Here is a 24,027-nt window from a genome sequence, read left to right as displayed (position 1 = left end):
GAAGAAAGGTCCCTGGACCTGAAATGTTAACTCCTCTTTCCACAGGTGCTGCCAGACCTGTTGGGTTTTCCTATTAATTTCTGTTTTTGTTATGACATTGTGACTTTATCTACATGAACAAAACAGGGATAAATGACCTATCTGCCTGAGTCAAAGACTTAATCTCTCTCCCTGTGGGGTCTGTGAAGCAGGAAGATGGGGCATGCTCCAGATTATCGAGTATCATTAACTAATGTACTTGGCTTTGCAGGCATCAATGCAAAATCTAATAGTACAGCATGTGTCAGTGGGAAGAATTCCTACTTGCAATTGCACTCTAAAATAATTTGCAGGAAGAAGCTCTTTTGACTGCGACATCTTACTTTTTAATTGATGATACATTGAAAATAGCGAAAGACAATGTACAACTGAAATAAACTATGAACACATGTCTTGGCAGTTCGAGCCGGTCATTGGGTATCTTGTGGCTTTATCTCCATCTCTTGGAGCAATACCTAGGTTGTTTACCTTTTCTCTAACCCTTTACTATCTGAAGAGGTAGAAGATTTTCTTCCTTCTGGTGACCTTGCTACTACTTAAGGCGGCACGGTGGCTCAGTGGTTAGCACTGCTGCCTCATAGCGCTGCTGCCTCATAGCGCCAGGGACACAGGTTTGATTCCAGCCTTGAGCAACTGTCTGTGAGTTTCCTCCGGTTGCTCCAGTTTCCTCCCACAATCCAAAGATGTGCAAGTTAGGTGAATTGGCTATGTTAAATTGCCCATAGTGTTCACGGATCTGTGGGTTAGATGCATTAGATACGCATAAATGTAGATTAATAGGGTAGGGGAATGGGTCTGGGTGGGTTACTCTTCGGAGGGCCAGTGTGGACTTCTTGGGCCAAATGGTCTGTTTCCACACTGTGGGGATTCTATGAATCTATACCTCCAACAAACTGTGGAGCAACTGGGGTGCACAACCAAGAATCATCATATTCCAATGCTGACAAAGCAGTTGTGTTCCAGACTACACTGAATTTCCCTGTAAGAGGTACAGAATAGTTTTAAACAGCACCGTTCCCACTCATCCTGGTTATCCAATAACCAGTGATTTGTTCTCAAGTTTCCCACTATTAGAGGCAACCTGAAAATAGTTTTATTATATCAATGTCGTCAGTCTAATGACATGACTGTTCTTGGTTACTTCTCTCCCATTGAGTGAAAATTGCTTCCAAGATGCCAAGTTTTTTTGTTTATTTTTGCATAATTTCCTGAATTTCATAGTTTCATTCAAAAAATAGTATATTTGTAAAAGGACAATCCTACCATGATGGTGACACATGCTTAGCAGATTAATCTGTCAGGTATTTGCAATTCCTCTTAAAAGTTTGTCATTTTTAGATGCACCTGAAATTGTGTACTACATTTTACAACCACCATCGAATAAAAAGCTGTCTTCGATTTCTCTATTTATAAACACCATATTAAAAATGTAGCAATGACCACCACTAATGACAAATTGCATACCAGTTTTTACATACATTTATTCACAAAATAGCATATTGAGTTTGTTTCTACAGTTGCGTAGCTGTTTGTCCATTCTTTTGTTCAGTCAGTGGTTTGAGCACAGCCATCAGAATTACAAATCATGAGATTTCATTATTGACTGCACATGCAAAATGATGACTATACAAAACTAATTTAAGTGTTGTATTCAACAGCTGTTCACCAGTTTTTTTTACCACTTTGCCTCCCATGCCTTCATCAGCTATTTCATGTAAAGAGCCATTTACAGTCTCCCCATTCCCTGAACAGTTTCTTGCAATATTGGTGTAACCACTGCCTTTATAAATTTGTCAATGCTTGGGTTCAGTCCTGTTTGGTTTCCAGTGTGCTTGATACCTTTCAAGTTTTCCTGGGCAGCCTGTTGCTTAATGATTGATCATACATTGTGTTTTTTTAAAAATATCTGTCCTGCCACAATATTGGAAACTTGTAAGTGATTGTGAATAAAATATGTGGTGTATATATAATTCATTCAGTTATGAAGGCTTTTAAACACTTTCCTTATGAGCATTAGCCTTGGGAATGATAAGAATTGCAGCTGTATCTACTGAGTGTTTTTATAGAGAATATTAATTTAGGATTGAAAAGTTGGAATTTGTGAAGTAGGAAAAGAGGTATGTGAAATGTAATTTTGATAGAACATGTTTAATTAAATGCAAAAATGAGTACTTTAATGTGCTGTATATTATTTTTTAGATATGCAAAGTTAACTTGGGTAGGAAGTTTTTGAATTTTCCAAATTGATTGATTGATCTTGCTGTCCATAAGTAACGATAATTAAATTAGCATGTCTCTAATTTAAATTATAACTTTGCATTCCTGACAAAAGGGCATCCTGTGAAATTAAGAACTTGTGTTCATTGCCATGCAACTTTTACAAGTGCAGTTAGCTTGGCAAACCATCTCAGAGTCTATGCAAGACGAAAACAAGCTGGGGATCTGACTGGCACTCGTAAGTCTTCATTTTTTTCATGTTCAAATTCTTTTGATGTGCTTCAAATACATGGCATGAAGTGTTTTAAAACTGGCAGCAACAATAACTTGTCAAAATACGTTGTTACTATTGAGTGCTTGAATAATTGATGTAAACACTAGAGAGAGTGTGTCTTGGGAATTAATAGTGGAAAATAGGGAAATGGCAGATGAACTCCAAGTGATATCAACAATGGTTGGAAGCACGGAACAGTACAAAGGTTATGGACCCTGACAGCATTCTGGCAATAGTACTGAAGACTTGTGCTCCAGAACTTGCTACTTCCCTGGAAAGGTATTCCAGTATAGCTGCAACACTAGCATCTACCCAACAGTGTGGAAAATTGCTCAGGTAATGTCTTGTACACACAAATCAAGACCAAATCCTACCCAACCAATTGCCATCCAATCAGTCTACTCTCCATCACTTTACTAATGATTGAAAGTGTCAACAACATGCTATCAAACAGCACCTGCTCAGTGATGCCTAGTTTGGCTTCTGCCAGGACCACTCAACTCCTGACTTCATTATAGCCTTGGTTCAAAATGGATAAAAGAGCTGAATTCCAGAGGTGCGATAAGAGTGATAGCCCTTGACACCCAGGCTGAATTTGATTGAGTGTGGCATCAAAGCCCTAGCAAAACTGGAATCACTGGGTATTGGAGAAAACTCTCAATTGGTTGGAGTTATACCTGGCGCATAGGAGGATAGTTGTGGTAGTTAGAGGTCAGTCATTTCAGATCCAGGATATGTCTGCAGAAATTCATCAGGGTAGTACCCTAGGTCCAACTATCTTCAGCTGCTTTATCAATGACTTTCCCTCCATCATAAGGTCAGAAGTGGGCATCTTTGCTGATAATTGCACAGTGTTCAGCACCATTTGTGACTTCTCAGATAATGAAGCAGTCCATGTTCAAATGCAAAAAGATCTGGACAGTATGCAGGCTTGGATTAACAAGTGGCAAGTCACACTCGTACCACACAAATGCCATGGAATGACCATCCCTAATAAGAGACGATCTGATCACTTCCCCTTGACATTCAGTGATGTTGCCATCACAAAATTCCCCCACTATCAATATCTTTGGGGTTACCATTGACCAGAAATTCAACTGGACTTGGCATGTATACACACTGGCTACAAGAGCACATCAGAGGCGAGTAACTCCCCTCCTGACTCCCTCAATGCTTGTCCACCATCTACAAGGCACAATTCAGCAGTGGGACTTTTTTCTCAGAAGATTAGGATATTGAGGGATGACCTTTATAAATGTTTATAAAGTCATGAGGGGCATAGATAAGGTGAATCACCAAGATATCTTCCCAGGGTAGGATAGGTACACTGATAGGAAAGATTCAGAGGAAAATGGGCCAAATGCAGGCAAATTACACTAGTTCAGTTTTGGAAACCTGGTCACAAGGACAACTTTGGCCAAAGGACCTGTTTCTGTGGTGGATGCCTCTATGACAAGTCTCCTTGATGGCCCTGATGGACCTCATCCCTCAGGTGACAAAAAATAGTTGTAATTTTCCAAAATTCCCCCAATTTTGAGAAGGTCCTGTCCAACTGGAAAAAAGCAAATATTACTCCTCTTCAAGAAAGGATTGAGACGGAGAGCTATAGGCAGGTTTGCCAAATACCTGTAAGAAATAAATGATGGAATGTATTATTAAGCAGTTATAACAAGGCAGTTAGAAATCATTATGGAATCAAGTAGAATCAGCATGGTTTTGTGAAAGAAAAGTCATGTTTGACTAACTTAGAGTTGCTTGAGGAAGTAACATCCAACTTAGAGCTTAGATTTCCAGAAGCAATTTGATGAAGTGCAACGTCAAAGATTACCATATAAAGTAATTGATTGTGGTATTAGGGTAACGTATTGCCATGATTAGAGGGTGGGCATAATGATAGATGGTAGGATGCGACAAGTAATGTACTGCAGAAATCAGTGTGGGACTGAATGTATGCTGGCTAAATTTGCTGATGAAACAAGGGCAAAACAGTAAGTTGCACACAGGATGCAAGGGTTTACAAAGATTATAGTTCAAATGAGTGGCACAAATTTTTTCAGGCGGAGTATAGTTTGGGAAAATGTTATCTAGTCATCTTTAGCAGGAAAAGTAGTAAAGCAGCATATTAAATGGAGAGAGAATGTAGAACTGAGATACAGAAGAATCTGGATATGTTTGCAGGTACAACAAGTGATTAGAAAGGCAAACTGAATGTGGTTGTTTATTGGAAGGGAATAAAGTATCCAAGTAGTGAAATTTTACTGCCATTGTATAGAACATTGATGAAACCACATCTGGAATACTGTGTACAGTTTTGATCTCCTTATTTAAGAAATGATGCAAGTGCATTGGGAGCTGTTCAGAGAAAATTCACTTGACAGATACCTGGGATCTTGTTATCTTGTGAGGAAAGGTTAGACAGGCTGGACTTGTATCCATTGGAGTTCAGAATAATGAAAGGTGATCTTTTTGAAACATGTAGGGACTTGACAGAGTGAAGGGAGAAAGGATGTTTGTCCCTTGAGGGACAGAGTAAGGCTAGGAGAAACACTTCAAAAACAAAGATGTTATTTATTTTGGAGATGAGGAGGGGTTTCCACCCCCCCCCCCCCGCCCCATTAGTGAGCCATGAGGCATGGTCATTGTATAGTTTTAAAGCGTAGCCTCCAATTTCATCAATCAAAAACTACATCGATCGGGGTAGGTGGGAATGTGGATTTGAGGCTGCAATCAAATCAACCATGATTTTATTGAATGGTCTATTCTTGCTGTGAATTCATGTTTGTATGTAAAGCTAATTTTGACTCCATACTCAATCTATGTAAAGTGGATTGTCTGTTTAACTGGAACAATCAAGGGAACCACTCTTTTGAGGTATATAATCAAAATTATTAGGTAATTGTAAATTAAGGCAACCCAGCTGTTGTTTCCTGATCGTAATGCAGTACATCACCTCTAACACAAGCACACACAAATATATTCCAGACTGGCGAAAAGGCTCACTCCTTAGTTCAGTACAGATTCTGATCTCAATTTCTAGTCCAACCACCAATGAAATGTATGTAAAACATCAGGCTTAGAAATTGTGGCATCACAGTTAACACTAGTTCCAACTCAAAAGCTTTCGCATCTTCTGCTCGACTAATTAATTACAACTCTAAAATGTGAAATCTTCTGAATTTTTCCTAATTATGCTCAAAGCAGACAACGATATGCCAGTCATCCAAGTACATCGGGCTTAGTTTTTAAGGATCTCTGTTCAAACCCAAAATGTAAAACAAAACCTATTGACTACAAGCAAAATTATATTAGAAACTCATGGAATCTTGGGACAACAATTGGCCTGTCATGTTCATGCTGATTCTCCAAGATCATATCTGCTAGTCCCACTACCCTGCCTATTTCCCCATGATCCTGAATCATTGAATCCCTACGGTGTGGAAACAGGCCATTTGGCCCACCAATTCTGTATTGACTCTCTGAAGAGCATCCCATCCAGACTCACCCTCTACCCTATCCCTGTAACTCTGCAGTTCCCATCACTTGTCCACCTAACCTACACAAACCTGCACACTATGGCACTTTGGCAAGACCAATCCATCTAACCTGCAGATCTTTGGAATGTGGGAGGAACCAGAGCACCAGGAGGTAACCCACACAGACCATCGGGAGAATGTGCAAACTCCACACAGACAGTCGACAGAGGCTGGAATTGAACCGGGTCCTTGGTGCTGTGAGGCAGCAGTGCTAATCACTGAACCAACATGCCACACACTACTCGTTTCTTTAAGATAATTTTCTAATTCCTTTTAGAAAGCTATGATTGAATCTACCAGCACCATGCTCTCGGGCAGCGCATTCTGGATCCTAACTGTTCACTTTTTAAAGAAGTGTTTCCTTCTGTTGCCTCTGATTCTTTGGTCAGTCGCCTTAAGATCTTTCCACCAATTGGAATAGTTTATCCCTATCTCTTTTGTCATCTCGTCTTTTTGAACAGGTTTATCAAATCCCTTCTTCACGTTTACGAAGAGGAGCATTCCTAGCTTTACCAGTCTATCTATGTAATTGAAGTTCCTAATTCCTCAACTAAAACACTTCTTCAGAAATAGACATGATCTTCCAATAGAGGCCAAACCTACTGTTTGTTCGGATTCTCCATAACTTCCGTGCTTTTGTCCTCCGTGACTCTATTTACAAATGGTTGGGATCTCATTTGCCTTGGCTGTTTCTCAACCCATTCTGCCACCTTTTGTGATTTGTGTATTTATACACCCTGTTCCCCACATCTCCTATAGTATCATTTCCTTTGTTTTATATTACTTATTCATCCTACCAAAATGCATCACTTCACACTTCCCTGCATTAAATTTTATCTGCCATGTGTCCACCCATTCCACCAACCTGTCTATGTCCTGCTGAAGTCTGTAATTATCCTCCTAACCATACCCTCAAGTTTCCTGGTCTGGATGATAGCACCATCTGTATATTAGCTGCATTGGTTAAAATGGAAACTGCTACAGTATTATATTTCACCTTCAAAAATGATTGAATACTGAAGCTTATTCTATACATTGCAGTGAAATTATTTTGATATGTGCCAGTTCTTGCACAATTAAAATGGCATTTATTATTCTGCAAAATACTGTTATTTATAACTTGTAATTTTAATTGAGCTTTTCTCTGAGCATTAAAATTTGATTTTTATTTTCTTTTTTAAAAAAGAAATCCTTTCCAATCTAAATAGATAAAATGTACAATGGTATTGGCATGATTATTGTAAATTTTCTAGTAGATGATGGTGTGTTTATCTTTCACCAATTTACTTCTTCATCTCCTCTCACCACCTAATGAATATATGACTCATGCTGGTACATAGTTCTGTGGTTTTATAACAATCCTCTAGCAGCTCACCCATATGGTACTCTTTTTCATGCAAGATTATAGTGAGGCAATAGCAGGCTATTCTTTCATATGTATCATCACAGCGGAGCCAAATTCTGTTCTCATCTGCCAAATAAATGTTTCCATGGGTAAGAAATAAGAAATGGCATTCCCCTTTTAATATCAGGGTGTAATAAAGCCACAATTTAGGTCAGTATAGGTGAGAGATCAATTTTGGCCCTTCTATAAACATAGATATTTATTATTCACTGTATTTTAACCTGATAAAGAAACCATGGTGTCACCATGTTAGTTTAAAGGTTGTGCATAACCATGATGCTGACTGTACTTCAAGAACTGTTTTCCTTGAAATTCTTTTAACTTTTAGCAACTAGCTGGATTTCTCTGGTGTTTATCTCAAATATTTACAATTGTGCAAACCTGGTAACTGAGGAAATTTATTTTCAAAATTTGTTAGTAATGCCCTGTTATTAATTTATTAATTTTTGTGAAACTTGCTCCATAAAGTATATTTCATTTAAATTGTTTATTGTTTACATGGAGAATAATTACATTCCTATGTCTTTTTCCAGCTTTTGACTGCAAGCAGAAGAGGTCACGATCACGGTCAGGAACCAAGAAGAAGTCTTCCCTATTTGTTCCTTCACTTGATGATGCTTATGTACTCAAATGCAGGTGAATGGATTGCTGTTTCAGGGTCAACTTGCAGACTTAATTTGTTACGTTGCATTCTACAATGAGACTACTTTGTAACAGATTAAGTATTTTTCATTTCGTAATGAAGTATTCAAGTATTCTTAGAAGTAGGAGAAATTGAACACCAAATTTCTGGTTACTTTCCATCACTTGCTTTGCAGTTCAGTAAGCATTTTCAGATTTTCTAACACTTTCAAAACTATGCTTTTCCATCGTGAATTTTAAAATCATGCTATGTGGGCATAAGCATAAGTGTAATCGTACTAACCAGAATTATGATTTTGTTGCATCTCCTCAGGTTCTGTGATCTGGTCTTCCGAGGTCCACTTTCTGTTCAAGAAGATTGGATAAAGCACTTGCAGAGGCATGTCGTTAATGCAAATCTTCCTCGCACTGGTGCTGGAATGGTGGAAATCTCATTGCCATCAAAAGAAAATTTTCCAGTAACTGAATCATCATTTTCTCTGCTAATGGCACAGGCAGCTTCCTAACTTTTTCAGAATTGTGATTACTTAATCTGTAAATTTAACGTAGTGTTTTGCCATAAGCGCCTAGTAAAAGTACATTCTGCCCTCCCATTATGAAAGATCAATGCAACAATGTAAACTATTTATAACCTTGGAATTATTTTAAATGGCATGACTTCCTCAAAAACCTCAAATAATTATGCATCTATTTGGAATTGCAAATCAATAAATAGATCACCAGCAGTCCATCAGCTTTAAAAATTCTGTTTAAATTTGTCACAATTTGGTCAAAGTTGTAGATACATTGAAGAACATTTTACATTTGCTAAGAATTTGCATATATCACTAGTCAGATATTTCCCTAATCGTTTCAGAAAAATAGTCCTTTTGCCTGAGGAACCTTATGGCAGCAGGAAATGAAGCATAAAATTTCATTGACACATTTACAAACACTATTCTAACTTCCAATTTTGCAAGGAAGCAATATTCTTGTTTAGCATTGTGTACATCCACTGTGGATAGTTATCTTTGTTTGCACAAGAAATTATTTGGCTGCATAATTTTGGAAAAACGTCTTAGTAGTGCTCAATGTAAATTTGCACAAAATATTCACTTAATTGAATTACAGTTTTCAACATATTGTTGTACTTTCAGAAATGAAAAGTTAATTTAGTTATTAAAAGTATTTTATTCCGTTGCTATCCTAATTTTTCTGCCATTGCAAATACATCCCTTTTCTCGCCAGGAGGGCAGAGTGGCCTAGTTGCCATAAGTGCTGTCCCGTGATTGGCTGCAAGAGGTGCAATTCACCTAAGGATGTAGGACATGATTCATTTTAGAATAACGTATGTTCATGATAGGAAGAATGAAAATGTGCCTGTTTGAAGCAAGTATGTTACCAATAGGCTACTCATGAATTCAGACTTCTAGCATCATTGTACATTGAACAATCAACCACTTTGACTCCCAGACCACTTGAAAATTATGAAGAAATTAACACTGATAATATTGTAAAGCATGATGCATATGGTGTTTCTTCCCTTGAGAAACCAGTCTAAAATATATTTAGTGCACGATTCAACATTTGACAATAAATAGTTTTTTACTGGCCTAAAACATTCTCAGCGTGCTTTTTAAGTAGCAATATTATTGACCTATTTTGTTCTCAATTTATTTCTGATACTATTTTCATCTGTTTTGATGAAATTGAAATCTGTATATGGCTACTTGCTATAAGCAATTATGAGGAACTATAGCCCTATAACAATACATTTAACAAATTGGTAGCAAGTTTTCTAGTACCCCATGCCATTTTTGAATATAGTAGTGTGTAGATAGTTCCCCAAGTCTAGTGATTACTGTATTGCTGTACATTTGGCATTCGAATGTTTTAGATTTATCATGTTTTTAGAAACAGACCTTTAAATATAAATTTTGTTCCCTGCAAAGGTCAGTATTCACTGAGGACATCTCAACAAAATGTATGTACTCGTCTTTTATTAGTATAGCATGTACAGAAACAATGGGGTGCATTGCTATTAAGATGGATATTATTGGATTTTATATTTGTATTTTCTAAAATAGGCTGAGATAGTAATTAACCAATTTAGTTACTTGCAGAAATAGGTTTACAGGTACTAATTCAGTGTAGCTCTTAATTTGCTAAAAGTTATTCTTCCTGCTCATCTTTTGTTTCTGAGCTCCCTATATTTCAAGAATTGGATAAATTAAAATTATATTTTTTCTCTACAATCTTAATTGTAAAGAAAAGCATGTTCTTTATAACTTTGAGGTCTCCATACAGTTATGAGTTTCCCAAAATTTAACCATTGTATCCTTTAAGCATTTTAACAAAATTGATGATACAATTACTGTATATGGAACAAGTACACTGGTACATGATATCAAGTGCTCAGACGTGATTGTGCACGCTCATATTTGTAAGTAAACTGTGTAAACACTATGTGAAAATGTGCTATTACTACAAGTCTACTTATCTAGTGGCAGAAATAAAATGTACAGTCATACATTAATTATGGTTAAAGGTCTTGTGTCCTTATTGTCTAGCAGTTATTTTATTCAATAAACTGATTATTATTTGAATATATAAATATTATAGTGGCGTATATAACAATGAAGGACATCAATTTACAAACGCAAATAATGAGTAATGTATAACAGCTCCTCTTCTGTGATTCATTTGTTTTATTTCTTAATTTTGCAATCCAGCTGATTCTTGTTGACCTCTTTGTAAGCTAATTGCAAGATATAGACTGTTGATTTGTAGCACTATGAGGTCTCCTACAGCGCTCCACAGCGGTTTAGATGTAATGCCAACCAATTCGTTAAGTTTTTTTTTCCCAATGCTTAATTTGTTTTATTGTATATGAGGATAATTTGCCTTCCATTGAGAAATCCTCCTCCTCCCCTGCCTTTCAAGCCATAGGCACATTTCGCAGAAAAGGCATGCTTCTAGGTGGTTATATTTGTCACTTGCTCTGCCACTAGGAGGAGCTGTGTTGAAAATATCTGAGCCCTTTTCTGCATAATGATTTTAGCATAAAATTATTTATTTTGGAGTAATATGTCTCAATATACTCCAATGTCTCAGTATTGCTTGTAAATTTAATCTCTTTTATCATGTTTGCTTTTGTTTTTACTAAAATATCAATGAGATGCAATGTGATTATTGTGATAATATAGATGGTGACCAGCTATTTTTCATTTTTCAGGACAGTAGAACAGAGGATGTGACCTGTGCTTTGAAGGTGGATAAATTCAAAATAAATGTGCAGAAACAATATTTCAGTGAACCAGTGGCCAATTTATGGAACAGGCTACTATGGGGCCAATGTTAGTATTGTTGAAGTAGATTTTTTTTCAGAAAATGACATTTTACAAGACAGTATACAAATAATTCAAAACATGACATGGTAAGTGGAGCTGGAGTGGAAATGGCTGACAGTGTACCTGTGAATCTTAAAGCTTTACACCACAGAATTTTCCTCTTGTTTTTGAGTCTGTGTAGACTAACAGGAATTAGAGGGATTAATTCGTCAGCACCTCCATATTAGTACTACATGAGACTCCCAGGTTTTTAGAAAATAGTCATCCAACGATTCCTATGTCCCTGTAAGCTAATGCCACCCTCAATCTCAGTACGAGTAATATCCCACGTGCTTTAAGTGTTAGAAAAAGTGTGATTATTCTTACCATTGTATTTCTGTATATTTTGAATAATAATGCAAACTTTTTGCTTTTGTTTTTTTCTCTCTAAACTAGTTGCATGAACACAGCTGCAACTATGATTGTTTGGGAAAACCCTAACTTAGGAAGACTGGCAAAATCCCACACATGCATCAACTGGGTTTCAGCAATCCAGCTACCTATAAATTGTTTACAGAAATTTTATTTGAAGATTCTCTATTTAAGAAATATTTGAGAAACAGAGACTTCTAAGCTTGTAATGCATTTCAGGAATGTATCTTTAACTCACATTCATAATACCTGTTTTAACCTTGACTGTGCGTTAAGTGACACACCTAAGCAAAATCAAGTGAGTTTTGAACTGCTTTGCATGAGTATGATGCTTTTTCATACAAGTGGGCTTTACTTTTATCACAGAGGGTTCTTGCCACTTCCACTTTAGAGTTCATGGAGGAACAGCAAAAGTCAAAGAATAATTTTCTATCTCACCAATATTCATAAAATAAAAGTCAAAGATATTGGTGTCCCGTGTTTTAGTGGGAGAAAGTCTAAATTGCTAATTTTTAAAAACATTACCATGATGCAATTGTTTTCAGATAAAAACTTTTTTAATTGACATGAGGTAAGAGTTAATGACCATCCCCGAATTGCTTTTGAAGGTTGTGGTGAGCGTGTGGTGTTATGTCGACACATGAGCATATTGGATATTCAGGTTTGAAAAGTTAATTTTTTAAAAATTGCAGAGAGTTACAGCAATGCATTTTGTATAGGGTGCTTTTGTACACCATTCTTAGAGGGAAATGGTGGATGGCATGTTGATTAGGTGCACTGCTTGTTCTTGAGTGTTGTGAAGCTATTTGAATGTTGCTGAAAATACACACATCCAGGCAAGTGATGAATTTCCATCACATTCATGATTAGTGTCAATAGATCGTAAACAGGGTTTGGGAGTCAAGTGGTGAGTTTACTCACTGCAGGGTTTCCAGCCTTTGATTTCCTCTTGTATCCACGGTATTTATACAGCTGAACTAGTTAAATTTCTGATCAGTAGTAACCCTGAGATGTTGATGAAGGATTCTTAAGTGGTAGTGCCATTGAATGTCAAGGGGTGATCGTCATTGCAATGATGTTATTTTCAGTACTTGAGTCCTTAAAAATACTATTATATACTTTTAAAGTGTGTCCTATCTGCACCTGTCCAAGTAAATATGTACTATACTCCATTCCACTCTAGAGCATCATAGACAATGAGAAGCAGTGATAATCATAGAGGTATACAGCGTGGATACAGACCCTGCAGTCCAACTCATCCCCACCGACCAGATATCCCAATCTGACCCAGTCCTATTTGCCAGCATTTGGCCCATACCCCCCTCTACCCTTCGTATTCGTATCCCCATCCAGATGCTTTTCAAATGTTATAATTGTACATGCCTCCTCCAGTTTGTTCCTAAATGCAACACCCTCTGTGAAAACGTTACCCCTCAGGTCCTGTTTTTAAAAATCTTAATTTTTAAATCCCTCTCACCTTAAACCTACACCCTTCAGTTTTGGACTCCCCTACTCTCGGAAAAAGACTTGGGCCATTCACCCTGTCCATAACCCTCATGGTTTTATAAATCTCTATAAAGTCACCCCTTAGCCCCCCATGCTCTAGGGAAAACGTCCCAGCCTATTCAACCTCTCCCTATAACTCAAACCCTCCAGCAACATCTTTACAAATCTTTTCTGCGTCCTCTTAAGTTTAACAACATCCTTTCTATAGAATGGCGACTAGAATTGTATGCAGTATTCTAAACGTGACCTCGCCAATGTCCTGTATAGCTTCAACATGACCTCCCAACTCCGATGTGTTCTGGCCAATAAAGGTAAGTGTGCCAAACGCTGCCTTTGCCACCTTGTCTACCTGCGACTCCACTTTCAAGGGGCTATGCACCTGCACCTGTAGGTCTCTTTGTTCAGCAACACTCCACAGGACCCTGTCATTAATTGTATAAGTCCTGCCCTTGTTTGCCTTACCAAAATGCAACACCTCACATTTATCTAAACGAAACTCCATCCACCACTCCTTGGCCCATTAGCCCATCTGATCGAGGTCTCATTGTACTCCGAAATAATCTGAAAATTAAAATTAACATTATTGTGACACGTACTCACATAAGAATGTGAAAGGTTTACAAGTTGCCTCTTACAGTGCCATCTTAAGAATCTGTACCTAGATACATTTGTACCTAAGTACAAATTCTTAGGAAACAAATGAGAAAAATAATGAAATAAAAAGTACAGCATTACAGTTCTTTGTGCCATTTTTGGTATAAAAGTACAAAATCAGAGGAATAAATTAGAAAATGGAAGTTCAAAATAACGATGCTTCCTATCCAGTTTATGCTGTCACCTAGCATCTAGGACTCTCCTCCAGATTGTGCCAGGCTTCATCTCGAAGTTCTCGAGGCCACGAGTTGGTTCTGGAATCATCTTGGGGCTGGGAGTCCACGCTAGCTTCACCTCGAGGCCCAGAGTCTACGCTGTGGCTGGGAGTCCGCAATTACTTTACCTGAGGCTCAAGGACAGGAGGCAAGAAGGGAGAAGGAAAAACATGAAAGAGAAAAGAAATGGATGGAGCAGACGAACTGCAGCTGAGGAGTCCTACTCTGCTGCCATCTTGGCAATTTCTTCACTGCTTACTACACCACCTATTTTAGTGTCATCTACAGACTTACCAACCATACCTCCTGTATTCCCATCCAAATCATTTGTATAAAAGCAATGAACCCAGCACCGATCCTTATGGTGTAATGCTTATCACAGGTTAACCCTCGACTACCGCCCTCTGTCTCCTCCCTTCAAGCCTATTTTGTATTAAATTGACAGCTCTCCCTGGATCCCATGTGATCTTACTTACCAATCTACCATGCAGAACCTTGTCAAACACTTTGTTGAAATCCATGTAGACAATGTCTACTGCTCTGCCTTCATCAATCACCAAGCATCTAGTCTCCTGAATAGAAAATAGAAGCAGAGGTAGGTTATTCAGCCTTTAGATCCTGCTCTACCATTCAATATGATCATCCGTTCTTGAGGCAGTGCTTTTGTGATTTTTGTAACTGCTGTCAACAGCGTCTCTCCTTAAAAGACCCACCCAGCTAACAAATCAAAGTCTACTATAGTTAGGGTTACAAATGGCATTTACCTTGCATTATAACCATAGTGTCCTTTCTTAATCTCATTTAGTATTTAAAATGCTTGTTCTTGCTATGCTCTTCTATTGTCTATAGTGAGATTACTGGTCTCTGTTGCAGTGGTCAATTCTATGATAAACCTAGCTCAGCAGCCTGACATTTTTTCTTTGGTCCTCCTCTCAGCCAGCTGAACTTAAATTTCTGCTCCTCTCTTCCAGTGCACTCCGCAGTCAACCTCTAAAGATAATGACTAATGGCCTCTGTTTCCTAGTTGTCAATACCAATTCCAGCATCTTCATATCTTCCTTCCATGTATCCTTGGAGCAGAGGTAAGGATGCCCTGGAGGTTGTGACCTAATGAGTTCACACCACAATGTCTTTGGCTATATGGCTACCATCGGTCCCATGAACTTGGCCAAACCAATGCAGATGTCATTGCTTTAGCAATGAACGTGTGCTGATGGCATTAACATGCTTCAGGGCCTTCTGAGTTGGTAACCTCTACCAAGGGATGTCAAGGATACATCTGAAAGCCACACACACTGACCAGATACTCAACTACAGGAGCAATCATCCCAACACACACAAATGGCACAGCATCAAGACGTTATTAAATGAGCCACAACACACTGCAGCACCCGGGAACTAAGAGAAGCAGAGGAAAAACACCTGTACAGCATATTCATGAACAACAGCTACCCGATAAGCCTAGTCTGCTGATTCCTACACAACAGACCTAAACAAGAAGAGACAAAATGCCCAGAAACTCTAGCCACCCTGCCATACGTAAAAGACATCTCCGAGATGATGACCAGACTACTCCAGCCCCTGGTCATTATGGTAGTCCACAAACCTACCACAATACTGAAACTGCTCCTGATGAATTTAGATTAGATTCCATATAGTATGTAAACAGGCCCTTTGGTCCAACAAGTCCACATCAACCCTCCGAAGAGCAACCCACTCAGACCCATTCCACTATCCTATATTTACCCCGACTAATATACCTAATGCAGAAGCTGAAATCAGTCTAGATTAGAGTGGTGCTAGAAAAGCGCAGCTGGTCAGGCAGCATCTGAGGAGCAGGAAAATCGACGTTTCGGGTAAAAGCCCTTCATCAGGATTCCATTTTTGCCCGAAATGTCGATTTCCCTGTTCCTCGGATGCTGCCTGACCTGCTGTGCTTTCCCAGCACCACTCTAATGCACCTAGGGGCAACTTAGAATGTCCAAATCACCTGACCTGCATATCTTTGAATTGTGTGAGGAAACCAGAGAACCTGGGGGAGACCCACGCAGTCACGGGGAGCATGTGCAAACTCCACACCGACAGTTGCCCAAGACTGGAATCGAACTTGGGTCCTTGGCAGCAGTGCTAACCACTAAATTGCCCACTACAACAGACCAAGATACACAAATAGCAAATGGGACAGAACACCAGTGCTTCATCGGAGACTCACTGATAATGTTACCTAGCATGGTGACGAAATGTCAGAATAAATGTACCAGCTCAGCGAGTAAATTTACAACCAGATAATGAGGAAATAGATTAAATGAACAACTTTTTTTCTGCCTGCTCTATAGAAGATGTAAACAACATTCCAATAATAGCTGTAACTCAGGAGCTGGAACATAGACCGGAACTTGTAGAAATAACAGTCACTCTGGAGGCAGTACTGAGCAATTGGCAAGTTCCTGGGTCCCAATGGACTTCATCCTAGTGTCTTAAAATAGGTGGCTAATGTGATGTAATGTAGATGTTTGGTGTTAATTTGTCAAAATTCGCTGGATTCTGGAAAGTTACAAACATTTCTCCTTGATTCAAGAAGGGAGGATGGTGGAAAACCGAAAACATAGCTTTAGTCAGTAAGCTTTGTGTCTGTCATATGAAGCTTTTTTATGCAATATTAGCATGATAAACGATTAGCTGGCTAACAGAAGACAGTGTGCCTAAATGATCTTTTTGGGATGTAACAAGTGGAGTCCAGAAAGGTCTGTGATAGCATTTCAACTTTTTGCAATCTATATCAGTGATTTAGATAAGGACATTTACCTTTCACACTACCTCTTCACATCTACCCTGTCAAGTCCCCTAAAAAATCTTGTTTGTTTCAATAAGGTCACCTCTCATTTTTCTAAAGTCCGCTGAATGTACTCAACATCTCTTCCTGGTATCAGCCAAGTGAATATTCTCTGACCTGCCTCCAATACCAGTAAATCTTTCTTTAGATAAGAGGCCCAAAATTGTTCGCAATATTTCAATTGTGGTCTGACTAGTGCCATGTACAGTTTTAACAAAAACTCTCTACACTCCATTCCCTTTGAAATAAAGGCCAATATTCCATTTGTCTTCCCTATTACTTGCTGAACTTGGCTGCTAGCATCTTGTCATTCAAGGAGAAGGACTCTTAAATCCATCTGTTCTGTGGCTTTCTGCAGTCTTTCTCCATGTAAATAATACTCAGCTCCTCTTTTCTTGCCAAAGTACGTAACCACATTTTCACATTTGCTTTCCCATTTACTTTTGTCATTTACGAACTTGGCTATAGTGCATTCACTTTTCCCATCCAAATCGATTATAGATGTTATTATATAATTGTGACCCCAGCACTGTCCCCTGTGACACTCCATCAGTTACAGGTTGGCATCCTAAAAATGCCCCCCTTATCCTAACTCTGTTATCTATTAAATCCAATTACATCCAGGCTGTTTAACTCAAAGAATTTCAGTAAGTTTGTCAGACATGAGTTCTCCTTCATGAAGTCATGCTGCCTTTGCTTGAAATTATTGTGTATTTCTAAATGTGCTGCTGTTGCATCTTTATAATAGACTCTAATATTTTCACAATAACTAATATTAAATGACTGGCCTATAGTTTTTTTTTGACCCCCTTTTTAAATAAAAGTACTATGTTGGCAATATTTCAATCCCCTGGGACTTTTTCCGGAATCTAAGTATTCCTGAAAAATTACTACCAGTGCATTCACTATCTTTGTAGCTAGTTCCTTTGATATCTTCGATATTAAAGGTCTCAAGGACTTACTGGTCTGTAGCCCAATTAGTTTCTTCAATACTTTTTCTCCAGTGATAGCTAGTGTATTTATTGCCTCTCCTCCCTTTTGTCCCTTGCTTATTTAGTGATTTTGGAATTCTGCTGTGAAAACTGGAAATATTTATTCAACTCCATTTCCTGCTTTCCCATTATTTCCCCAGCCTCATTTTCTAAGGTGCCTATGTTCACTTTGACTTCTGTCTTCCTTTTTATACATTTCAAGAAGCTCTTGCTGTCCATCTTGATATTACTTAAAAGTTTATCCACAAAGTTTGTTTTCTCTTGCTTTCTGTTATAATTTTAGTTGTAATTTCTAGGTTTTGTAGTTTTCTTGAACCTCAGGCTTACTGTTAATTGTTGTTGATTTGTATGTTTTTTCTTTCAATTTGATTATATCATTAGCTTCCCTGGTTAACCATGTTGGTTTATCCCCTTCCTGGAATCCTCCTTCCTCTCTTGAATATATCCTTAGTGAACCACAAACTATTTTCTTAAATACCTGCCGTTGGTGTTTGCTCCTTTCCCCATCCGCTTCAGCCAATTGTGCTCTTATTCCTTTGTAATTATCCTCATTTAAGTTGAGAACAGTTGTTTCTAATGCAGGTTCTTTCTGTTCACACTAAATACTAAACTCTATTACATAATGGTCATTGTTTCCTCTGGCATCTTTTACTTGGACATTATTTGTTAAACCTGTCTCATTACCCATCACCAAATCAAAAATAGCCTGATTCCTGGTTGGATCCACAATACTTGTTTCTTGGAAACTGTTTTGAATTCTTCCTCATGGCCACCTCTACTAATCTGACTATCTCAATAGACATGAAGATTAAAGTCACCCATAATTAATGGACTGTCATTACTACATGCCAGCATTATCTCCCAATGTAATGTGTTCCACTATATGGCTACCTGTAGACTGCTACTGCCAGTGACGTCTTACCCTTTTTATTTCTTATCTCCATCTAATTAGATTCCAATCCAAGATCATTGCTTGCTCTTGTACCTATTTCTTCCCAATAATGCCACCCCACCACCTTTTCTATCCTCTCTGTCCTTTTCAAAAGTCTCACACACTGAAAATTTAGTTCCCAACTTTGGTATCTTTATAACCATATCTCAGTAATGGCTATAAAATCATAACTGTTGACATGTATTTGTCCTGTAAATTCTTTTTTTTTCTCGTTTTGATCTGTTAACTCTTGTTTTTCTGTTTGTATACTCTATCCCTTCCTGTGCCAACAACATTTTCCCCCCCCCCCCCATAAATATAAGAAATTTTGAGCGAAGACATGTAATGGTAAGGTCCTTGGGAGTGTTGCTGAACAAAGAGACCTTGGAATGCAGATTCATAGTTCCTTGAAAGTCTTTGCAGGTGGACAGGATACTGAAGAAAACATTTGGTATGCCTTTATTGCTTAGTGCATTGAGTACAGGAGTTGGGAGGTCATGTTATGGCTGTACGGGACATTGGTTAGGCCACTTTTGGAATACTGCATACAGATTTGGTATCCTGCTATCGGAAGGATGTTGTGAATCTTGAAAAGATTCAGAAAAGATTTGCAAGCGTGTTGCCAGCGTTGTAGGGTTTGAACGAATGAAAGAGGCTGAACAGGCTGGGGCTGTTTTCCCTGGAGCATCGGAGACTGAGGGGTGACCGTATAGAAGTTTATAAAATCATGAAGAGCTGAGAGAGGGTGAATAGCCAAGGTATTTTCCCCAGGATGAGGGAGTCCAGAATTAGAGTGTGTAGGTTTGGAATGAGAAGGGAAACATTTAAAAGGGACCGAAGGGGCAACCTTTTCACGCAGAGGGTGGTGTGTATATGGAATGAACTGCCAGAGGAAGTGGTGGAGGCAAATACAATTACAACGTATAAAAGGCATCTGGATCGGTATATGAATAGGAAGCGTTTAGAGGGAGATGGGCCAAGTCCTGGCAAATGGAGCTAGATTAATTTAGGTTATCTGGTCAGCATGGACGTGTTGGACTGAAGAGCCATGTTTCTATGCTGTACATTTCTAAGACTTCAGCAGGAGTGACTGCAAATTCTAAAGTGCAGAGTGATCTCTGTTCTAGAAAATGAGTCTTAAAATAGATTAGGTTACATTAAGCCATAGCTAGAATATCAGTTGCACTTCTGGATTCCACATTATTGAAGATATGTGATTGCACTGGAGAGAGAGCAGGGGAGATTTACCTGTGCTGGAGAGTTTTTGTTATGAAGAGAGATTGGCTTAGACTGAGTTTATTTTCCTTGGAGCAGAGGAGACTGAGAGGAGTACATGATTGAAATGTATAAAATTGAGGGCAGAAACAGGATAGGTGGAAGAAACTTTCCCTTTGATGGAGGGTTAAATGACCAGGGCACACAGATTTAAGGTAAGGGGCAGGAGGTTTAAGGGGATCGTAAGAAAAAACATTTTCACCCAAACGGTGGTGGGAATCTGGAACTCACTGCCCATAAGGATGGTAAAGGTAGAAACTCTCAACATTGAGGAAATATTAAATATTAAAAGGGACCTAAGTGGCAACTTTTTCATGCAGAGGGTGGTGCGTGTATGGAATGAGCTGCCAGAGGAAGTGCTGGAGGCCAGTACAACTGCAATATTTAAAAGGCATGTGGATGGGTATATGAATAGGAAGGTTCTGAGGAATATGGGCCAGGTGCTGGCATGTGAAACTAGATTGGGTTGAGATATCTGGTCGGCATGAACAGGTTGGACCGAAGGGTCTGTTTCTGTGCAGCACATCTCTATGACTCTATAAAATGCCAAGGCTATGGACCAAATACTACAAAATGAGATTAATTAGTTAGGTTGTTTTTGACCAGTGTAGACTCGATGGGTCTAGGGCCTTTTTCAGTGCTTCAACATCTAATTCTACAAATGTAAATATGCAAGTAAAGCATGCAATTAAGAGGGTGAAAGTGTGGACTGCAGATGGTGGAGATTAGAGTCAAACATTTGGTGGTAGAAAAGAATAGCAAGTTAGGCAGCATCCGAGGAGCAGGAGCATTGATGTTTCAGGCAAAAGGATCTCAGTGAATCTCTCTCTCATTGCAACCCTCAGGTTATCTCCTCTGCCCTGAAGCTCTTCAGCCATGTCCTGAAACAAACTCACTACCACAGCCACATCTCCTTTCTCAGTGCCTGCCCACAGAACCGACTGATCCCATGTGGACTCTGGACTACCATTCAGACCAACACAATTTTGATCTGAACAAGTAATTAAGAAGGCCAATAGAATGCTAACCTTTATTTAGCAGGTAATTTAGCGTCAAAGTTGGTGAGACCACATCTCAAATACTGTGCAGTTTTGGCCTACTCATTTAAGAAAGGATTTAAATATGTTAGAGATTATTCAGAGGAGATTTACTACTTTGATGCCTGGAATGAGTAGATTGTCTAATGAAGAAAGCTTGGTCAGACTGGGCTTGTTGCACTGCACTTTAGAGAAAACACTTCTTGAATGAAGTATATACAATCATCACAAGATGGGCATTCAAAGAATATTTCCTGTTGTGGGCAAGTGAAGAGGGGCTCTGCTTTAAAATTAGGGGCCACCTTTATAGGACAACGATGAGATTTTTTTCTGAGAGTTGTGTGACTTTGGAACTCGACCTCGCATCAATTATTATTAAGGCAATTGAATATTATTGAGATAATGGTAGACACTTTTTCATTGGGGAAAGGACTCAAAGGTTATTGGGTGGGGGGGAGGGGTAGTAAATGGGAATATCGAATTTGAAACTCAAACAGAGTAGCCACAGTCTTATTGAATTTCTGAAGTGCTTAATGGCTTGCCTCCACTCCTAATTCATAGGTTCAAATACACTAATATATCTGCAACCTCCAGTGACACATTGTCAGTGCAATACCAATATCCATTAGCAGTATCCTGGACCATGATGATTGCCTTCCTGATGCTGATAGTGAAACCAAACTATGTGCAGGTATGAATCTGTCCATTTGTTGTTGAAGCTGTTTCTTAGCTTAGAATGCTTGTGTGACTTCATCAACATAAAACAACTCTCTGATAAAGACTTGAAACATGTTTGTCTTGGGTATCAGGTAGGTGCAAAGTGAGGTGCTGCATTCAGGGACAGTTGATGGAGGACCATGGAGTGTAATTGGATATACATAGAACAGGCACTGTTGGTAAAGATGACCATACAATCCCGACAGTGTGGAAGCAGTCTATTCATCTCAACAAATCCACACTGACTCTCCAAAGAGGATTCCACCCAGACCCACCCCACGACCCTGTCCCTATAACCCTGCATTTCCCATGGCTAATCCATGTAATTTGTACATCCCTGTACACTTTGAGCTATTTAGCATAGCCAATCCACCTGACCTGCAATCTTTGGACTATGGGAGAAAACCGGAGCACCCGGAGGAAACCCACACAGACATATGGAAAATGTGCAAACTCCACACAGACAATCGCCCTAGTTGGAATTGAACCTGGTCTCTGATGTTATGAGACAGCAGTGCTAATCACTCAGCCACCGTGCTGCCCGCAAGGAATGGAATGTGATTTGACAAAACCAATAGCGTTTCAGTACAGGGTTTGGGATGGAAATGGGAAGTTATTGGTTAGTTCATTTGGCTAAATACCTAGTTTGTAATACAGAATGATGCCAATAGCGCGGGTTCAATTCCAACACCAGCTGAGGTCAACAAGAAGGACTCCTTAACCTCTCCCTTCTCCTGAGGCGTTGTGACCCTTAGATTATTTTACCTTTTGGGGATGGAGCATTTCTACTGGTAGTACACTATAACAGATCTTCCCATAGATTCTGCCAGGCGTCAACAATTTCTATCATTACCACAAATCATTTCTTCTTTGTTGTTTGCATTATTTTCCTGCTCACAATTAGTTACTGTGTTTTCTACTTCATCGCCTCTCAAATGCTTTGACATGTTCTAAGATCTTCAGATGTTCTTTAGAAATGTAGGTCTCTTTTCATTCACGAGCTTGAGGATTGAGAAGTACTGGAAGTGATAGGAAAGTGCAGGATAAAGCAGCAAGATGAAGTGTCAGACAAGAGATCAAATCTTTGATGCCCTTAAATGGGTATTGCTGTGGGGGGAAAAAAATCTTAGAGACTGAGTTGGGAGAAAGAATCAATCACAGCTAGATATAGTAAATAATTAAATTTGTGTGGCAGAAAAAGCATGACAAAGTTGTACACTTTTTAAAGCCTGTGACGCCCCTGAGGATGTGTTTGTTTTATGCAGTGTAATCTATTATCAATAACTTGCCTGCAGAATTGCTAACAGACATTTGATCAGTATAATTTTTATTTGTATACATAGTGATAAACTTGTCACAGAACTAAGACCAGAGCCTGCAGTTACAACATGACAAAGGCGAATTGAATGAGAAGTGTTGGTAGAAATGGGTGATCAAAAATCATAACTGCTGCAACTAATATATTTGTATAATAGAGTCATAGAGATGTACAGCATGGAAACAGACTCTTCGGTCCAACCCGTCCATGCCGACCAGATATCCCAACCCAATCTAGTCCCACCTGCCAGCATCTGGCCCATATCCCTCCAAACCCTTCCTATTCATATACCCATCCAAATGCCTCTTTAATGTTGCAATTGTACCAGCCTCCACCACATCCTCTGGCAGCTCATTCCATACACGTACCACCCTCTGCGTGAAAAAGTTGCCCCTGAGGTCTCTTTTATATCTTTCCTCTCTCACCCTAAACCTATGCCCTCTAGTTCTGGACTCCCTGACCCCAGGGAAAAGACTTTATCTATTTATCCTATCCATTCCCTTCATAATTTTGTAAACCTCTAAGGTCGCCCCTCAGCCTCCGATGCTCCAGGGAAAACAGCAGCTCCAGCATGTTCAGCCTCTCCCTGTAGCTCAGATCCTCCAACCCTGGCAACATCCTTGTAAATCTTTTCTGAACCCTTTCAAGTTTCACAACACCTTTCCGATAGGAAGGAGACCAGAATTGCACGCAATATTC

The 24,027-nt window shown here is 39.0% G+C and overlaps 1 protein-coding gene across 7 annotated transcripts in view; it reads left to right on the top strand.

Moving 5' to 3' along the window:
- Positions 1 to 10,625, top strand: part of znf644b (zinc finger protein 644b) — a 189,979-nt gene extending 179,354 nt beyond the window's left edge. For 6 of the 7 annotated variants that reach the window (XM_043698768.1, XM_043698769.1, XM_043698765.1 and 3 more), the window contains 3 exons: positions 2,372 to 2,494; positions 8,002 to 8,104; positions 8,424 to 10,625. In XM_043698768.1, coding sequence (XP_043554703.1) covers positions 2,372 to 2,494; positions 8,002 to 8,104; positions 8,424 to 8,616 — 419 coding nt within the window. In that variant the 3' untranslated portion in view covers positions 8,617 to 10,625. The remainder of the gene's footprint in view (positions 1 to 2,371; positions 2,495 to 8,001; positions 8,105 to 8,423) is intronic. The other variant, XM_043698771.1, reaches the window with a different exon arrangement.
- Positions 10,626 to 24,027: the final 13,402 nt, after the last annotated feature.

The sequence above is a fragment of the Chiloscyllium plagiosum genome, chromosome 11 (genome assembly GCF_004010195.1).
Source record: "Chiloscyllium plagiosum isolate BGI_BamShark_2017 chromosome 11, ASM401019v2, whole genome shotgun sequence".
Lineage (NCBI taxonomy): Eukaryota > Metazoa > Chordata > Chondrichthyes > Orectolobiformes > Hemiscylliidae > Chiloscyllium > Chiloscyllium plagiosum.
This window is presented reverse-complemented; position numbering and strand designations above follow the sequence as displayed.